The sequence below is a fragment of the Meles meles genome, chromosome 10, assembly GCF_922984935.1.
Source record: "Meles meles chromosome 10, mMelMel3.1 paternal haplotype, whole genome shotgun sequence".
NCBI classification, from domain to species: Eukaryota; Metazoa; Chordata; class Mammalia; order Carnivora; family Mustelidae; genus Meles; species Meles meles.
In genome coordinates, this window is record NC_060075.1 from 1,066,773 (window position 1) to 1,086,224 (window position 19,452).

Genomic DNA, 19,452 nt, shown 5'->3' on the forward strand with positions numbered 1-19,452 from the left:
CCGCTGCGTAGCCCGCTCTCTGCTTCTCAGATGCTGGCGGGCTTGCAGGAAGTCCATCTGTAGCTTGTCTCCCATCCCCGGGGCTCAGAGCGGCCAGGCCGGAGCACACTCCACGCCTGACCCTCTCCAGGGTCACTCGTCATGTCCCCACCTCGGCTCCAGGGTGCGGGTGCATGTGAGACTCGAGCCCACGGCTGGCGTGTGCTGGGGGCAGGATCTCACCGTCCGGCCACGAGGCCCGTGTCCTCGCTCGGCACTGAGACTGTCCCGTGTGCGTTCGTCTCGCGTGAAGCAGATGCCCGGATGGCTAAACCACGTGGACAAACGTGGGACTGGCTCACGGTTCTCTTGGCTTTTCAGGAGCTTGGAGCGGAGTGCAGAGAAGGAGCGGAGGCCCAGTCTGCGGGAGGCCGGAGCCCTGGCCAGGGCTGTCCAGCGCTACTTGCCGTACCTAGAGGCCCTGTCGCAGGCCGCGGCTCCGAATGCTCATCCCACGACCAGGCAGGACAGACCAGCAGCTCAGGTGACCGTCATCACTCGCCCTGTGGCCGGGCATGTCTCTTACCTGCCGCGGGCTGTTTTCTCTGTGTGCACACCAGGCCTGACCTCGAAGTCCTGGGCATTCACTGGTTTCCCTCCTGTGCCGTGCGGGTCGGGGCACACGCAGAGAATGGCCCTGGATCCTTTCACAGTCACACACGCACGCTCACGAGTCCAGCAGTGGCGGCCCACCCGTCTGCGCTGAGCTGCTTAGGGGTGAGGGTCTTTGGGGCGTCTTCCCTGGGACGGGAGCCCTAGAACGCCCACCGTCCGACACAGACGCAGCACCCGGAGGCATCAGGGAGGGTGTGGAAGGGCCCACCCTCACCCCCAGGACCCAGGACAGCAGTGGACACACAGCTGGGAAGGAGCACTAGGGACCCCGAATTTGGCTGGGATTCGGTGGACACAGGGTGGCCGGCCGTCCCGGTGGGCTGGGACATGCTGGGGTCCCGCTGCTAGTCTCGCCTCTCAGGACGTCTGTGCGGGTGCACCTGCCCAGGCAGGCATCCCACACGCGCGGTGTCTGGGGCAGAGGTCGTTTATACCAGCACCAGCAGGGCGGTCCAGCCGTCGCAGGTTGTTCAAAAGAATGTTGTAGAGAAACAGAACTACAAGTCTCCATTAGCCTCTGAGATGGAAGAGAACGGCTGCTTGTTAAACGGGAGTTGCCAGGTTTCGGGTCCCCTGGAAGGAGCAGGCACGGGGCCTAGTGACCGTCAGAGCCAGTGGCCCTCGCCATCCCAAGAACGGCGTTTGGACGAAGCATTGAAGTCCAGGGTGACCGTGGGCATGTTGGCGACGTGGCAGCGGGGGACACGCGTCTTTCTTAGTCGTGTCCCTTGGGATTAGCCGTAGGTTCCTCTCCACCACGGAGGCATGGCTGACGGAGGTCCTCTTCCCTGGAGCCCTGCTGGGGCTTTGTCAGAGGACGGCCGTGGCTCTGGGAGATATGGGGGAAGCAACGCGGGTCCCTTTTTTGATTATTTTCCTGTCGAGAAGCCGCTGAGATCCTTGAAGCCCACACTGGGCTGGGGATCTGGTTGCGCCCCCCACGCTCCTTTGGAGGGTTCGCCGCTGGGGGCGCTCAGAGTGGCCTTCGCCTGGGCCTGGTCTCCGAGGAGGTGCAGAGCCAGGAGTGTTCCCGGGTGCTGCGACCCTGCGCGGCAGGGGTGGTGAGGTCAGCGGGGCCGGGGAGCTCCCCACAAGCCCGCGTTCGCCCTGGGTCGTGGAATGTGTCTGCCAGCTCGTGGCGTCCGCCCGACGGCGCAGCTCTTCCTTCCGACCTCACAGGGCAGCCTGGCAGGAGGGAGTCCGGGTGCGCCGGGAGGGCCCACGCCACACGCTGTGCTCGGCCCAAGCCCACTCTGGCCTAGACCCTTGGCCGGCTTCTCAGTGCGGACCCTGCCCAGGTGGAGCTGGGTCCGCTTCACACTAGTTGCTCGGCGTGAAGATGTTTTACTCATTCGCCGATTGTGACCGAGCACTGCCTACGAGCCAGACACGCGGCGGGCCCCGCGGGCCGGGAGATGGGATTGGCACGGACTCTGCTGCGGGAGCCACAGTGGGCAGACGTGGTGGGTGCGATGCCAGACACCCTGCAGCGGGTTCAGAGCCCGTCCCCCGTGCTGTGTGGCCTGGGGAGGCTGCTCAGCCTCTCCGGCCCGGGGCACTGGCCACGAAGGTGCACATAATGGCCCTGTGGTCACTGCGAGGCTGAAGGAAGACCGTGCATGTCCAGTGTCAGGGAAAGCCTCATGTAACAGTCGTCATGAACGGTCTTCAGAAACGCAGTGAAAGTCGGTCCGGAGTCTGGAAACCAGCTGCTGGTTCTTGCTGGTGTCCCCGTCTCCTGAGCAGGACCGAGGACGCAGCTGTGCTGGACGACGTGGGTTTCGTCCGCACTCCAGCCCCGCACGGCCCCACAGCCCCGGTCTTGTGGCTGTGCCTACTGCCCGGCACGCCGGAACACCAGCATCTCCGCGGTCCTGAAGACGGTGACTGAGGCGCATGCAAACCTAACAGCATCGTGTCGTCTGCCTCCCTCGTCCACTGATGTGTCCTTGTCCCACAAAGCTTTGTGCTCAGCCTTGGCTTTGGCTGTGGGTTTCTGGGCATCTGTAAGGGAGACGTTGCCTCGTGACCCTGCGTGTTGGACCCAGTGATGGTTGCGGAGGGGGGAAGGGCAAGAGAGTCATGAAAAGTTCTGCAGACTCAGAAGACCCCCAAGATGCCCGAGTGAAGGAACCAGCTGAAATTTCTCAGAGTGGCTCCCCACTTCCCTTAGCCTGAGTCTGGGGTCTTCTCCGTGGGCTGCACAAACCGAAGGAAGGTGGCCGGCTCCAGGGCCGCGGCTCGCCTCCGTCCCACAGGCGCTCACGGAGCCTCCCCAGCCCTCATTCTGAATCCGGCGCGTGTTTCCCCTTCCACGTGGTCATCACGCACTTAGCCTCGCACTCCAGCGGGAGAGTCGAGTTTAGACAGAGTCTGCTCCCTGGACGCGGGGGGGCAGGGAAGGCACCCGGGTTCTCCGCCAGATCGCCGTGCCGTCCGCGCCCTGCTCCGAGGAAGCCGAAATCAGTGGCAGCTGACGGTGCGGCCTCGTGAAGGGGGACCTCAGGGACTCTGGGGCTGGGAGTGCTGGGAGGGACGGTGGCCACAGCATGGGACAGCTCCTGGGGGCTCCTGGGTTGGTCCCCATGCATGACCCCCCGAGCGGTGAAGGACTCTGCCGGACCAGCCTCCATGGTCCGTGAGGCCTGCGGCGTTGCTGGGGCGCGCGACCGCGTGGCCTCCTGCGGCGTTGCTGGGGTGCGCGACTGCGTTGCTTCCTCACACCAGCCATAGGGTTTGCCGCCGTGTCTTCGCAGCCCTGGCTCCCGTGCGTCGCGGTTCTGCCACGGACTGTCTGGACATCCATCCTGGACTGCTCTCAAGGCGGCCTTCCCGTTCCAGAAGAAAGTGGGGCTCGTGACTTTCATGGACCCCAATTCCTTCGAGAGCCTGTGTCTGAGGGGTGGGGCCGCTGGAGGCCCAGGGAGGGGGGTGTCCGTCCCTGCCTGCGCTCCGTGTCAGCCAGAGAGACGGGAGCGGGGCCGGCGCTGGTCTCACCGCGCATGCCGTCCAGTGACACGGCCAGACTTGGCTTCGTAGTCCTTAAACGCCCGGCGGGAGAGCCATCACCCGGAGTCTGTCTGGGCACTTTCCCTCACCGATGTCCCCGTGTCGTCATGGACTCGGCGGTCATCCCCACGCGGCCGGTTTAGCGCCGCGTCACAAGTGTTACTCAGAAGATGAGCGCGCGGAGAAGGAGCGCAGACGAGCGCATGGCACGTCCGGCTTGGGCTTTTCCTTGTGTGTTGAGACGGTGCTTCTCAGTGTTAAAAATGCATGAAGACCTAGAACTTGGGATTTTCTCTGTCCAGTGTCGTCTCTCTGATGAACAAAGACTGGACAGAGCAGACGTCCATGACCGGATGTTACCAAAGCCGCTCAGCGGACTTCTTTGCCGCGGAAGTACAGCCGGGCAGGGCTGGGAGAGGGTTTTCTCATCTCCGGACCCTCGACTGATGGAAGTCTACGTTGGAAATTTAAGCTTTATACACCCGTGATCTTTCAAGGTGCAGCCAATTTCCAGTGATTTATTGTATAAATAATCTTTTTCTATGTATCTTCAAAAATCTAACTCTAGCATAGGGTCAGGGACACATTGTGAAGTTATTACCTTTAGAGGCTTTAATACGAATTACGTCCTAACCGAAGCCCGAGGGGGTCAGAGGGCACCGCTGTCCTCACGCACCGTGTGTTGTCGGGGCTGGGGCAGCTGCTGCTTGTATGGACCTCGGCAGCACTGGCTGAGTGTCCTTGTCCCTACGGAGAACACTGTCATTCTCAACTTACAGTATGCTGCTGGGAAGTTTAAAACCCAAATCCATCACTCGGAAATGCTGTGAATTAACTGATTTCTTTTGGAAACATTGTCTCGGCATGAGCATTCTCGTGTTCTACAGGCTGCGCTACGTGCCGGGTGAGACCGGGAAACCCTAGTCCTGCTGCTGGGACCTCACACGTCCTCCCCAGGGGGAAGACGTGCGCACACCGTCAAGGATAGAGCGGCTCCGTGGGGAAGGCTCCAAATAAAGGAGGCCTGTGAACCAGACGGCGAGTGGGCCCGCGAGGGCTCCTGGGGACGGGTACCGGCGCAGCAGCGGGAGGTCTGCATGCAGACTCGAGGGTCCGGAGACTGCCCCAGTCCCCCCCAAACAACATGGACAGGCCAGGTGAGCTGCCAGTCCTAGCTTTCAGATACCCCTTGGGTTGCTGATGATACAAAGAAACGAAACGGATAGAATTCCAAAAACGAGTGAGGTCCTTCTAGGGGAGACGGGGCCGCACTCCTTTCACACAGGCGGCCACAACAGGAGAGGAGCCAGCTGGAGGACGGATGGGGGGTGCGGCCCCAACCTTAAGGAACCGTGGACAGTGTACGGGGGCTGGTGGGGGACCGGGGCCCTGCCGCAGCTGCACGGAGCACTGAGTGTGTGAGAGGGCAGTATGCCATGGTGGGAGACGGGGGCCAGACCCTCCGAGCACGCCTCAGCAGCCCTCCGGAGGCTTGGGACCAGGCAGAGCGGTGGCAGACGATCGACCCTGTGGGGGCAGAGAGGTGGGGCGTGCGCTGGCCTGGGCTCCGGGCTCCGAGCAGTGGCAGCTGTCTGCAGAGCACGAAGCCATCCTCAGAGTCACGCTGGGCTTAGATCCCAGCACTGCTGAAGAAAAGACTTGATCCCCCTCAATGTAACTGTAGCCGGGAGTGACGGAGTCTGATTCTGCAACGAAACCAAAGCCCATTTCCAGCGCAGCTCACGTGAGTTCAGCCCCACAGTAGCAGACTGACAGAGAAGGACTTGCCATGTCCCAGGCATAAATATTACTTCCATCTCCAGTATTCTTCGTACAAAACCTAGTTTACCATCAAGAACCGGGAGACACGTGAAGGACAAGAAGAGGTACTCACGGTGCAGAGGAAAGAGGTAATGGGAGAGTAAGGATGTCCAGGTGTGGCTCAGGTGGTGTAGGGGTGAGCAAGGACGCTTCAGTAAGGAAATGTATTAAAGGGTTGGGTGGGAATGGTGAGAAACACACACCAGCAGATAGAAAACTGCCGCCGCAAGACGGAGACAGTAAAGGAACACCAATGGAAATACTAGAATTGAAAGCGATGAGACCAGAAATAAAGCATCCTTTGATGAGTTTAGTAACAGACCAGACACAGCAGAGGAAAGAATCTGTGAATTTCAAGTCAGGTCAATAGGAATGATCAAAAACGAAGCCCGAAGACCATGAAAGAAGCACAGAAAATGGAACAAAACGTCCGAGACACATGAGGCTCCACTCGGTGCTCCAGCACAGGTGTGACCGTCATCCCAGGGGGGAGCGCGAGGAGACGGTGAAGAAATAATGCCTGGGATTTGCCCAAACTTGATAATACGTCAACACAGGGATGCGGGAAGCTTCATGAACCACAGGGAAGATAAATAGAAAACAAAACCTAGGCATATCGTAATCAAACCAAGGAACACCCAAGATAAAGAGAATGTCTTAAAGGTGTACTGAGGGGAAGAAAGACATCGTATCTTGGGGAATCATTGTGAGAAAGAAGTCTTACTTCTCATTAGGAGACCAGAAGACAGTAGAACATAGAGTGCTGAAAGAAAAGAAAAAAAGCCCATCAATTTAGAATTCTGTTCAAAAGTAGAAGCAGCAAGGAAAAATCCATGTCTGGAAGATCCCCATGACAGAAATCCTAAACAAAGTGCTTTGGCTTAAAGAAAAATGATGCCATAGAGAAACCCGTATCTAAAAACAGAATGAAAATGACCAGGAATGGTAAATTTGCAAGTAAATATAGAAGATACATATATAAGCAATCTAAGATTTTGATAAAAACTATTGCATATTTGAAAGAAAATAATGAAAATGTATTTTGGGGTTTGGGGCATGTGGGTGGCTCAGTCGGTTAAGCATTTGCCTTTGGCACACGCAGGTTGTGACCCCGGGGTCCTGGGCTGGAGTCCGACGTTGGGCTCCCTGCTAAGCAGGGAGTGTGCTTGTCCCTCTCCCTCTGCTGCTCCCACTCGCGGGCGCTCTCACGTGCACGCACTCTCTCAAATGCGTAGATAAAACCTTTAAAAAAAAGGTATTGTGGGGTTATAGCTTATGTGGCAGAAAAGTAAATGGCAACAGGAGCACAACAGTGATTGTAAGTTTTGTAACATTACATGAAAGTGCACTATAATAAATTAAATATAAACATTTTAACCTACACAGCATCCATCTTAATAAGTAAGCAAAAATAGGTATAACTAAAAGTCAATTCAGGGATAAAATGAAATGCTGAAAATGCTTTATTTATCCATATGAAGGAAAGAAAGGAGGAGGTAAGGGAGGAGTAAAGACCTCGTGGGCTGAATATAAAACAAATGTCAAGAAAGCAGACTTAAGTCCTCTCGTATTGGTGATTGTGTCATACAAATGGGCTGAGCCCCCCACGTGAAAAGCAGGGATATTCAATTTTAATAAAAGCAGAGAACAATTAACTATATTCTACTAAAGCCAAACCACGTGAAATTAGAAAGACCTGTGTCAGTTGGAAGTGGAAGTGTGGACAACACACACAGAGGAAATTCCGGATAGAGCCACTGCGGCTCCGTGTTGCTGAAGGGCACGTCAAGACCCACGGCACTGCGAGACACGTGCGCGTAAGAATGACCCAATGATTTCGTTACAGGACGCGCGTCTGCTTTATGAACCTAACGTCGGAACTCCAGGTGCATAAAGCAAAACTATGAGAATACTAAGAAGAGAATTATACAAGTTTGCAGTCATTTTTAGATATTTTAACTCTGCTTTCTCAAGAACTTCTTGTACAAGTAGATAAAATGTCTTTAAGGATATAGAAGATTTGAACAATACCATCCAGAATCTTAACCTAACGGACATCAATAGAATGATATTATCTAAAAACTGCTGAATACACATTATTTTTAAGTGTACACAGAATATTTCCCATGATTAAAATAATAAAGGAAAAGAAAACTTCAGATCATTATCCCTCAGAAATAAAGAAGCAAAAATTCTAAATAAATTTTAGCAGATCAAATCCAAATTATAAAAATGATAATATGTGATGATACAGAATCGTCTATAGCTGAAAATAATTGAGTATAGTTCACCACATTAACAAGCAAATGGAAAACTATACAATAGTTGTAGAAGATGCAGAACAAGTATTTGACAAAAGTCACCATCAGTCCAGGATAGAAATCCACAAGTAGCATCACACTGAATGAAGGCTGACTGTTTTCTACTTGAAACCGGGAATTAGAGTAGGAGGGTTGCTCATGCCTCTTCTGAGCTGGACCATTTAGTCAGTGCAATAAAACAAGAGGAGGAAATAAATGACATCCAGATTACATGGCCAGCTTTGTGGAAAATTTGGAGGAATCTACAAAAAAGCTACTAAAACAAGTAAGTGAGCACGTGACTGCACAGAATGCCAAGGAAATGTGCAGAAATCAGTTATATTTCTATACACTCACCACAAACAAAAGTTGTCCTTTACAGTAGCATCAAGACTATGAAACAGGAGAAAGACAACAGAATGTGTAACGCTTTCTACACTGAGAATTAAACAAAACCACGAGAGTAAGTAGAGAAAGTCCACGTTAGTGGAGATACAATCACGAGCCACAAGTCTTAGGAGTGGAGGTTCCGCAGACTGACGTACACTTGTGGCAGCAAGTGAAGTCCAGGAGAGAACTCGTAAGTTGAACTTCATAGAAATGAACACGTCTCTTCCGTGAAAGGTCCAGGTAAGAGAATGAAAAGACAAGTCACAGGCTGGGAAACAAAATTTGCAATACACCTGAAAAAGTACTTTTCTCTACGTTGTATAAAGAGCTCTCAAACCTCATTAAAATGGAGGAGCGCCTGGGTGGCTCAGTGGTTAAGCCGCTGCCTTTGGGTCAGGTCATGATCTCAGGGTCCTGGGATCGAGCCCCACATCGGGCTCTCTGCTCAGCGGGGAGCCTGCTTCCTCCTCTCTCTCTGCCTGCCTCTCTGCCTACTTGTGATCTCTGTCAAATAAAAAAATCTTAAAAAATAAAAAAACTCATTAAAATGGAAAAAGACAAGGTGAGTAAGAACCAATCCCAGAGTCTGAAGACACGTCACCGAAGAAAGTAAATGGCGGCAAATAAAGTCAGGTGCGATGGTCCGTGTGGCTCGTCCGGGAAAGAAAACGCACCGGCGGGGGCTGCCGTCTTGCGCCTATGAGCACGGCTGAAACTGGAAAGACGGCCCACGGCGTGTGTTGTCAAAGGGGTGGGGAAACGACCTGTCATCCGCTGCTGGTGGGAACACGCCCACCTGTGATCCAGCCGGCACACTCCTGTCCGGGATCCCGCAGACCTTAGTCCGCTCAAAGACTGTCCACGAATATTCACGGCAGCTGTCGTCATCATTCCCACCGACCGGAAAAACTCAACGCCTGTCGACGGGTGACGAGACGAGCGGATGCTACTCGGCAGCAGAGCAAGGCGTTACTGATGCGTGCCGCATCTCGATGCCTTTCCAAGTCGTCATGCTGACGGACGGACGGACGGACGGTGCCTGCCGATAGGGTTTTATTTACACGAGGTACGAGAAAATACAAAGCAGCGCACGAGTGACGGAGGGAAATGAGTGCTTGCCTGAGGGTGTGGGAGTGGGAAGCTGCGGGACCGGAGTGTTGAGGAGGACAGACAAGCACACTTTTGGGGTGAGAGTTCTGTTCGTTGCGTTAACTCCGGTGATGCTGCTCGTAGGTGTGTGGTTGTGTCAGAACAAGCGTGAGCTCTTCGTTGCGTGTCAAGTACACCCTGACAGAACAGGAGAGACAGCTGAGCGAGCCGACGCAAAACGTGTGAGCGGTTTGAACAGGCGCTTTATAAGAAAAACAGCTGTAAACAGCCAATCAGGCCCTTAGAGGTGCAAACATCATTATTCCCTGGGGAGATGCGGCATAGCTCTGCGAAGGACCACTGCTTCCTGTCCACCAGATCGGCCAGATCGGAGGCGAAGTGGCTGTGGGCCGACTGCCGGGGAGGGTGTAAGGAGTCGGTGGGACGTACACATACAGCCGCGGTGCTGGCGGTTCCTTGCAGTCGACCCTTCGTCTGTCTGGCGACACGCTCGAGACGGCACAGCGCGTCCACAAGAAGACCTCACCGGGAGTCCACGGCGGCATCTCCTCACAGCCGCGGGCTGGAAGCCAGCCGGGCGTCCTCCGATTCTGAAGACGTGCTGCCTTAGGGAATCCAGTCTGGGGGCTCAGGGTTCCTCCTGGCCGCCCTTAGCGGCGCCGCTGGGAGGAGTGTGTGCCCAGGTGCGGCTCTGAGACCAGGGCCACGACGTGGTGTCTGAGCCACAGCCGTGACGGTCATCTGATTTAGATCTGCTTTCTCAAGCCGTTACTTCTGCTGACTTGCGGGGAAGCTGGGATCTCGTGGTAGAGCAGTTCTCAGGGTTGTGTCTAATCTGTAGGAAGGATTAATCGTAGTTACTCCGAGTACCATCCCCCGTTCCCTGCTCGGTAACGTCCTCCCTGCAGAAGCAGGCCACCCCCTTCCAGAAAGCCCAAGGTTCCAGCTGGCTCAGAACGGAGCTCTGTGGGCAAATGCTTACGTGTTCATCTGCTTACCCCACAGGTGGAGGGTCTGAAGTGTGGCAGTCCTGGGGGCCGGGGGCCGTGTGTGACCTCACGCGGTGTGGTCTCACATGCAGCGTCTCTTCCCAAGCCCTGACCCCTTCTCCTCCTGGCTCAAGTTTCCGCCTTCCTCCCGCTGGGCCCCAGGCCCCATCCTGCGGCTACAGAGCTAGGCAGCCGGCCCTGCCCTCCGACAGCTGACTTGCTGGGAGGGGAGAGGGTTGAACAAACACACAGGAGGCCACAGAGAACCTTTGTGAGAAGTCCTTATTTCTTGTTTTTTTTTTTAATTTAAATTCAATTAGCCAAGGGATCACGCATCATTGGTTTTTAACACAATGTTCAGTGTAACACGCAGAGCTCACCACATCACGTCTTGTGTTGGATCTGTGCGGGCAGACGGCAGCCTGTTTTTGATCTACCTTCTCACGTGTGAGAAGCTGCGTGGGGATTCTTCAACAGTTTTCCACTTCTCCCTTCTGGACTCCTCCGAGCTGATCGGACAGGGAGAAAGAAAGCCACAGCCTTGTCCTTTCTGTGGGCTCATGCTCTACAAGAACAAGAAGTTCCCCGAGACCTTCAGTGGTCTGTGGAGAGGGACAGAGGCTGAGAAGGTGGAGTGAGGTGTCCGCTTTCCAACCGGGGACTCCGCCACCAGCTGAGTCAGAGCCCTGAGTTCTTGTCCAGCATTTTCATGTTTATTTTTTAAGCCAAAAACGAGGTCAGCAAGTTTCCGCCTCCAAACTCTGCCACTCTCTTCCAGACAGACTGCAGGGGAGCCTGCTTCCTTCTGCAACGCAGCCTGAGGCCAGATGCGTGGGGCCGTGTCCCAGGCCTGGTCCTCATTTGCCAATAGGCGCTGCCCTTGTGTCTACACTGTGGGGTTGTTGAAAGGGTCAGAAAAAATCAAACACAGAAACCCAAAGAAGAGCCTGGCACCCACACTCAGAAAGCAGGACCCACTCTGAGGTGGGTGTTGTGGTCGCTGGCCTGTAACTCTGAGCTTCGTGCCGATCCCAGGTGGGCAGAGGATGGACTCTGTGGTGGTCGTTCCGTGGAGCTGGTTCCTTGCTGAGTCTGAGGCTTCGGACGCAGGTGCCGGGAAGGACGAGATGCAAAGCAGGACGGTCGAGGAAGCGGAAATGGCCAGAGCACAGGTCATGTGACTGTGCAGAGAGGAGGAGCCCGGCTGCTGGCTTCGCGCCGCCAGTCCTCTCTGGAACCAGCCCCAGTGGCCGTAGGGCAGCGTCACCGTAGACATCCGTAATGTAAAATCCACAGTGCGCGTTACGGTCAACTTTCTGCAAAATTCGTTGATCCCGAGTTTCGACCTTGACATTTTTCAGCCACGTAGATTTTGTGAACTCTGTAAAAAGTGTTTGGAGACTCATTTCTCTAACCAAAAGCTGTCTCAGCCACAGAGAAAGGCAGACCCGTCTGAGGCTCCCCTAAAGGCGGACGCGTCTTTTGTCCTGGCCGCAGGGCTGTCGTGTAACGACCCTGCCCGCGTGTTCCCTGCGTGTGAGCAGGCTGGCTGCGCCGGGTCTGGCCGCCTTGGCAGGATGGCCTTCTCTCTGTGTGGCAGGGAGCGGAGGAAGGGAAGGGGAGGAGGGAGGGAGAGAGGGAGAGGAAGAGAGTTCACAGCGCACCAAGTCATCCTCTGTGTCCTGAGCACAGATGGGCACAGCAGAGTCACCCCTGCTCAGCGTCAGTGAATTGCAGGTGGAGGCTTACCGAGACCCCGTACGGGGAGCCCAGTCTTGCCATGTCCAGTGGCACCGTGGGGCCACCTCGTCAGGAGGCCTGTGGACAGCGCGACTGCTGCGCAGTGTCTCCAGCATGTCTGGAGCAACGTGCTTGTCAAGGCTGCCCTTAGGCCGTGAGGCGAACGGGAGAAAATGTTCTGTGTTCGAGAGATGGCCGGTGTGAGTCTCCTAATGTGCTTTGGGTCCTTGGCATCACAGGACGCCTGAAGAGCTTTGGTGGCCCGTGTGTAGACCTAGGGGTCACCGCTCAGTGCTCGCGTGTGGGACCCCGAGGGCCTCCGGGCCCTCCTGGCAGCCTGATGGCCTAACCACGTCTGGGACTGGGGCGGGCGATTCTCACGAGAGGAAGGAAACCTGACTTCCAGCACCGGGCCCTGGGTCGCAGTGAGGCTGGCGGGAAGCGGAGAGTCCATGCCGGACTCATGGTCGGGCGGAAAGGCCGCGGCTCTAGGAGTGTGTCGGCCGGCTGCCGGCAACGAGCAGACGGTCCCCTTCTGTCCACATCAGGGTCACTGGACGCCTGTCCGTGTAAAATACACTTTCACGAAGAGTCCCGGGGGGCCGTGAGCAAACTCCCGTTTTCACTGGCGCTGTGCCGCAGCCCCGTGTCGGAGACCTTCTTCCCACAGACGTCGCTCAGAGCGCGGCACGCCCTCCTCTAGCGCGCCTGATGCTGCTCGTGGCGGCCTGGTGCTGCTGCTGGGGGCGGTCAGGGCGGGGTCGTGGTCACAGAGGTGGTGCTCGTGCCCCTGTTTATCCAGCACCTCCTCTGAGCTGTGTGCTGTGTCTTGGAACCAACTTTCTCATCCCCCCCAGCCTTATACCTGTTAAGGAAAGAGGAATATTTTCCTGATTTTGAAGGCAGTGAAGAGGGAAGGTCGACGTCCTCCAGGTGCCCCAGAGCTGCGCTGGCGGGGTCAGGCCCACCCCCCACAGAGCCGTCTTCCCCTGCTTTGTTCAACAGCGTGGACGGTGGGGGCCGAGGGGGTCCCCTCCTTCGCATGTGGCCGCCTTGTGAGAAAGGACCTCAGGGTCAAGTTCAGCAACCTTCGGGGGCTGCTCCCAGACGCTCTGTACAAACTGTCTCGTGTCAAGGATGAGCCAGCCAGAGTCCTCTGACGAACGGTGCCAAGAATTAACGTGCCACACGCGGCTGTGGCGTGCACGGGGAACTGGCCGATTTGGGTGCTCTCAGATGCTCACCGTGGTTGCCAGGTCGGTCCCAACAGTCATTCAGCATTATTCTAGGGAACCTGACATCATTGGTTTGTTGAATTCAGGCTTAAAACCTTCAGAGTGGGGAGCGGCTTCTGCGCCGTTCGTCTGGGGACATCCCACTGCGTTGAGGACAGAGAAGGTCCGAGAAGGCCGAGTGAGTGACCACGGTGGGAGCAGCAGGAGCCCCATCCGGGAGCACCCGTGCCAGCCTGCTCACCGTTCCCGGTGGACGGCTTTAGAGGCTACACACCTCATCAGAGCGACACTCAGGGGGGTTGTGAGGTCGGAGTTGGGATTCAGACCCAGGCAGCCTTGCCCCAGAATCCTGCCTCGTCCTCCAGCTCTGTCCTCCAAGACGTGACACCGTGAACAGGAAGCCGCCGCGAGATCCTCGTGTTGCTGGTCTCCCGGCGGCCTGGCTCTGAGTCGCTGGCTGGCCCCTTCCCTGGGCCCCAGCAAGCTCCCCGGAGGCCCAGTCGTGCTGGCTGTTATTTACAGAGGACCTGGTGTGACTTGTAAAAGACGATGTTTTCTATTATTTCTACGGTTTGCCTACTGAAATGGTATTCTTCCCTCTTCACCTTGATTTGGTTCACAGGAGAAACAGACCCCTAAGAGTCCATTGATCGCTGTCTTCGGTGCAGGTGACGTTCAGCAGGGATGTCCTGCGCGCTGTGTTCAGCCTGGTCTGTCCTGGAGCTCTCCAGTTCAGTGGCAACTAAAGCCCTTTGGGTAGAAGCTCTGTGAGGCTGAATTCATAGCCAAGAGAGGAGAGATGCTGCCGGGCACACAAATGAGGCATGGGGACGCTCGCCACCGCCCCAGCGCTGTGGCCTGACCGGGTGCTCGGGGACGGTCTTTCTGAGCCGGAGTTCAGGCTGCGCTTAACCTTGACCCTTCGGCCCAAAGAGCCGCTGGGGCTCTTTGCCTGGTAGCATTGTATTTTTCTGCCCCTCTGTCTGACGAATCTGACTTTTCCCTAAAGGAGAAGCCGTTGTTTCAGCTAGTACTGGGACACAACACAACCGGATGACGGCTGGAAGGACACCGTTTTAGAGATGAAGACAGTCTTAGAGACGAGGTCCCGTGCCCTCCTTTGACAGAAAATTGAGTCTCAAAACGTCAACAGATTTGCCCAGGTTCATTTGTGAGAACAGTAACTAGAACCCACGCTAACCCCAGTTTTCTCACTTCTGACTCGCCACACCAAAGTCTGTCCTGGAAGGCTGCACCCCAGTATTTTTGAAAATAGCCAAGCTTGGGAGTCTGCGCCAGTCGTCTTCAGTTCAGGGACACTCACATCTTACCTAGATCCCAAGGTCTACTCCCCACTGACTCAACACTGGCCCTGTGCCCCAAGCGAGATGCATTTGGAAAAAGATGGGCAAGATTTAGAGAATTCGTAGTTCGTGCACCTGTTCCATATTGTGAAGGCAGCTCCGAACGAGGCTCCGGGACAGCTGACGTTTCTGGGCATCTCCGTGTTGGAAGTTTCCGTGAAAGTTTGATGGTCCCACGGTCAGAAGTAGAACATTGAACTTCCCAACCTTTTCGTAACTGTTCCGGGTGGAGGACAGCTGGGCCTTGACTTCTCCAGCAGCAGAACAGTCTGATGAGAGCGCACGCTCCGGGAAAACGGACCGAGAGAGTGGGGAGGACACGTGGGAGGGGGCTCAGGGACCTGGTGTGACCCAGAAGGGTCAGAAGAGTGACCCCGGCAGCTTTGCTGTTGCAGAATGTTGCTGTTAAAGGAATCGGAGAGAAAGGGATTTCAGTGGTCGGTAGAGAAAGGAGCTGCAGTGAAATGACCGTGAGACGGGGCAGGAGGTGCTTCTGCTGGCCAGAGTGTCATGGCTACAGAGCGTCCTCGCGCAGCGATAAGCTCCAGTGCGGGTGACGAACCGGAGAGGTGGTTCTCCGCATCGTTGACCGGCAGGGAAATGTGCGTCGCAGCCTCAGCGAGCTGCCGCCGGCCTGGTGGGTGGAGAGAAACAGCCTGCAAAGAGGAGGAGAGAAAGGGGTTCGTCTCCCCGGCGAGGGGAGCGTGAGCCGTGCAGCCGCGTCGGACAGCGTCCTGGCAGCACCCGGCAAGTCACGAGCGCGGGTCCCCACCCCTGACACTGTCCCGGACATAGCCTGAGGGAACTGGAAATGCAGCCTCAAGAAACTTGCCCATGACTGTTCCTCTCAGCGTAACGGCCCCCGAGGTCTGTGGACCGACGAACCCCACATGGGTACCCATTAGGGCAAGGTGTTCCGGCGCTGGAGGGAGGCAGCCCCGCGGGGACTGCGGCCGCGCTCCTTGAGCACAGGGCGCTCTGGGCAGGAGGCACGAGGCCATGTGCTCAGTGAGTCCCCCGATGGGACCCGTCCCAACGGGTGACTCCGCGGAGACAGGGAGTGGACCGGCGGTGGCGAGGGCTGGGGGAGGGGCTGAGTGTGAGGTTTGTTCGGGGTGCCCCCCCCACCCCCGCAGCGTGCTGGAAGGAAGGACGGTGGGGATGTTTGCGTGGCTCTGGATGTGCGGGAACCGCGGGCCGGGTGTTCACACCGTGCACTCCTGTCCGGAAAGCGGCGCTCGAGCGCGGTGCGCCCGCGGACTGAGCGTGGTCTGTTGGAGCTGGGAAGTTCGGGCGCGCCCGTGGGAGATGGCGGGCGCTTCAGTCCTTGAGTGCCGGGAGCCGGTGCCCTTCTGAGTGGCTGACGTGGACGCTCACCTGCTGTGTTTGCCCCCGGCCCCTGCAGGGTGAAGACCCCCGTGCTGACGGCGTGCTGACCTTCACCGCGCAGACGGCCGCTCTGACCTACTCTCCTGGGCCCTGGGCCGAGCACCCCAGGAGCCGCACTTTGGGGACCCGTGGCCGGCTGCAGCCTGATGAGCTCAGCCCCAAGGTGGATGGCGGCGCCGAAAGGCAGAGCCCGGTCGCCGCGCTGGTCACCTCTGTGGCTTGGAAGCCCCCCGCGCCCCACAGGGAGGATGACCCAGGGCCTCAAAACTGGCTGCGCGGACCTTGGAAAACAGCGAGGGTCCTCCCGGCCCCAGCAGCCCTCCGGAAATGGTCTCTGCCTCCAGGAGACCCCGAGGACCACCCAGCCTTGGGCGATGGTAAGTCAGCCCCCCGACAGTCCCCCGTGGTCTCGTTGCTTGTGTCTTTCCGGCCCCTGCCCAGGGCCACCCCCTTGCACTCTGCCCGTCCCGAGTGGTTGGGGGCTGGTAACGCTGCCCCGGGTCAAGGCCGCAGCGGTGCAGCATGAGGAAGGGCCTCCAGCACCCCCTGGACCCCCTCCGCCGTGGGAGAGAAGCAGGTCGTCGTCAGGCCCCGCAGCAAAGGACCCTTCTGGGGGTGGCGAGAGCCGAGGGTGTGTGGGCCCCACCCGCAGCGTCTGTCACGTTACGTCACTGACAAAGGCGCTGAACCAGGCTGGGGACGTTAGCAGATCTGGCCCCCAACGGTGCTGGTCACCGAACACTTGGAAAATGGAACATGAAGGCTTTTGCTTTCGGTGTATGTCAACCCTCAGCACTCCAAACCCGGGGCCGCCTCACGGAGTTACGGTGGTTGGCCTCTCCCCAGAGTCCCAGGGACACTAACGCCACACAGTGCCGTGAGGGTGCCTGTGTGCCTCAGAGTGACCGGCTCTCACGCTGCTCCTTCGGGGTCTCCCGCGGGTCGCGGCCCTGCTGTGGCCGCCCCAGGGAGATGGGGTACGGACGGCCCCTCCTCTGCTGGGTGCAGGGGGCTCTGGGGCGTCTGTCTTCTGAGACAGCCAGTATCAAGGGAGACTCTGATGCAATGTGACTTCTTCTTTGAAGATATACAAATAATAAAATTGAGCAGAGAGCGAGTTTCTACAAAAACGTACCAAGAATCGCATTAACATCGCTGTCTTTCTGCGAGTGACGCCTTAATTGGATTTGCTCTGAGTCCTCCTTCCTCGTGCTGCTGCGTCTCAGCTAAGTAGGTCTCTGTTCTCTCTCGGCCCACAGAGCCATTACGGCACCTTCTAAATGGAAGGAAGAGAAGTTATAATTAGCGGGAGGCCCGGTGCTTTCTTCTCCTTCCTGGCTGGCAGGGAAAGCTGTGAGAGAGCGGACTGTGCGCTTGCCTACGGACTATTTGCCCGTAAATACACCATTGTGCCGCGGCCCTCCCCGCGGGCGGCGGCCGCGCCCTCCTCTGGGGGTCTCTCTCCCCTGCTTCAGACGCGCGGCGCTCTCAGAAGCCCCGCTTGCTGGCCCTTAATTACCGACTCCATCAGAGGCCTTCGTCTGCTGACGGGGCTCTCACGTCGTCCCTGCGCTTCCCGTCTCCCGTGGCTCCGTGTCCCCCACACCTGGGCAGTAAACGCACCATGGACAGCCGCGCCCACGATCGAGCCCCAGAGCAGGGGCCTCTGCTCCCTCTGCCGGCCCTTCTCCGTGGCGCTGAGCACCCACGAGCGTGTGCTCCGGTCACACGATGGCTGGTGTCCCCTCTCTGTAACACAGTTTCCTGCTGCTGTTCTCTCCCACAACTTAAAAAATCCCACCTGTCAACATCTATCGATGGCTTCCGCCCTAGTCACTGCACATAGGAAGCTCCTACCGGAGGGACTTTATAGCCATCAGAGAGCCAGGGGTGTTCGCACTCGGGGGTCCGCTCCCGCTCGGAAGGGCTTCCTGCCTCCCCCTCCTGGAGACCGGCCCTTCGTCCCGACACCCCGAGGTGCAATCCCTGGGAATATCCTCTTCGAAGAAGCTCTTCCATCTCCCGAGACCTTTATCAGCTGTGCACTCTGTCTGGCATTTTGTCCTGGGCTGACTTGCCATGTCGGTGTCTTCTCACACATGCTGTCTTCCCGGCTGCACGTGACGCTTAAAAAGAAGCGCGTGAGATGTCAGCCACAGGACAGACCGAGTGCCGTAGGGGGCCTTCGTGCGCTGCGTCACGGGCCTTCGGGGAAAGGCGGCTCCGGGTCTCCCGCTGCTTCCGGTGCCTGCTCCTCCCGTCCTCGAGGGCGCCGTCCATCTAGTCTCAGAGCCCTATCGCTGCAGGATGGGGACACCTGTGTACCCGGCCCTCGACGGTCTCACCCGTGCGAGAATTAATGTAATGTCTCGATTCCGCTATCTGGTCGGTGTTCACCTCTCCTAGTGGTCACGGACTTTCCTAACGGTTTCTTCTCTTTTAAGCAGGATCCGAAGAAGAGCCCTTGAAGGGGCGGCTCTGTCTGCGTGAACTCGCATGAGTGCTTCCCCTCTTCTTCCTTTTCTCACTACATTTTAGAAGATGAATTCACTGGTAACGGTTGTCACACTTTGCATTTTGCTAATTATGTCCCGGAGATAACATGTAATTTGTTCCTTTGCTTCGTACTTTCTGTAAACTTGGAGCTACAGGACCTAGACCAAGACTGGACTGTGCGGCTCATGCTCAGGACGAAGGTTTCTGTCACCGAGACAGAGTCGGGTGACCCCGCGGTCGGGTCACCGAGACAGAGTCGGGTCACCGTCGTGTCTGGGCTGAAGACAGAGTGGGGCTCCTGGAAGGCAAATGTATAGGGTGTAGGTGGGAGGGAACGTACTTCGTTCCTCTGGTGGCTCCTGGACTCGGAAGACTTGACAGTCTTTCATCGGCAAAGTGTCACTTTCTGTCTTCATTGTGTGCAGAACTGTGTGCCCGGTCTCGAGGGCGCAGAGCAGCCAAGGTCACTGGGGGGCAGGGCTGTCGGGCAGAGTAGGAGGGGTAAAGATTTCTCTTCTTACATTGTAATGAAAAAGAATCAGAGAAGACCAACTTTCCTCTAAATTTGCAGGCCGGGGCTTCCTGAAAATAACTTTTCGACTCCGCACTACTGCGGTTCAGTCAGGGTTCGATAACCGCCGACACCAGCTGGGCCATTCTTCAGCCCTGCCTGAGAGCTGCCCGTGGTGTTGGCCTCGCCCCCTGTAGCCCGCGAGGCAGGTGCAGCGCGCCATGAGCATGGAGCCTCTGGGCCATCGTCCGCGTACACGAGGTTCATCGGGGAGGCCACAGGACGCAAGCCCAAGGCAGGCCCAGAGCTCTCAGGGTGGTGTGGCCTAGACCGCAGGGATTTCGTGGGTCCGGCACGCTGCTGCTGGGAAGGGGGACCCTAGGATCCTGCAGAGCGCCCGGGGCCTCCCGTGTGATGTGGTGCAGGGGCCACCCTCATGCAGCA

General features: G+C 57.1%; 1 protein-coding gene across 3 annotated transcripts in view; it reads left to right on the forward strand.

Moving 5' to 3' along the window:
* PTPRN2 (protein tyrosine phosphatase receptor type N2) overlaps positions 1-19,452 on the forward strand; it is a 692,851-nt gene that overhangs the window by 252,371 nt on the left and 421,028 nt on the right. For all 3 annotated transcript variants that reach the window (XM_046020312.1, XM_046020314.1, XM_046020313.1), the window contains 2 exons: positions 361-523; positions 16,018-16,378. In XM_046020312.1, coding sequence (XP_045876268.1) covers positions 361-523; positions 16,018-16,378 — 524 coding nt within the window. The remainder of the gene's footprint in view (positions 1-360; positions 524-16,017; positions 16,379-19,452) is intronic.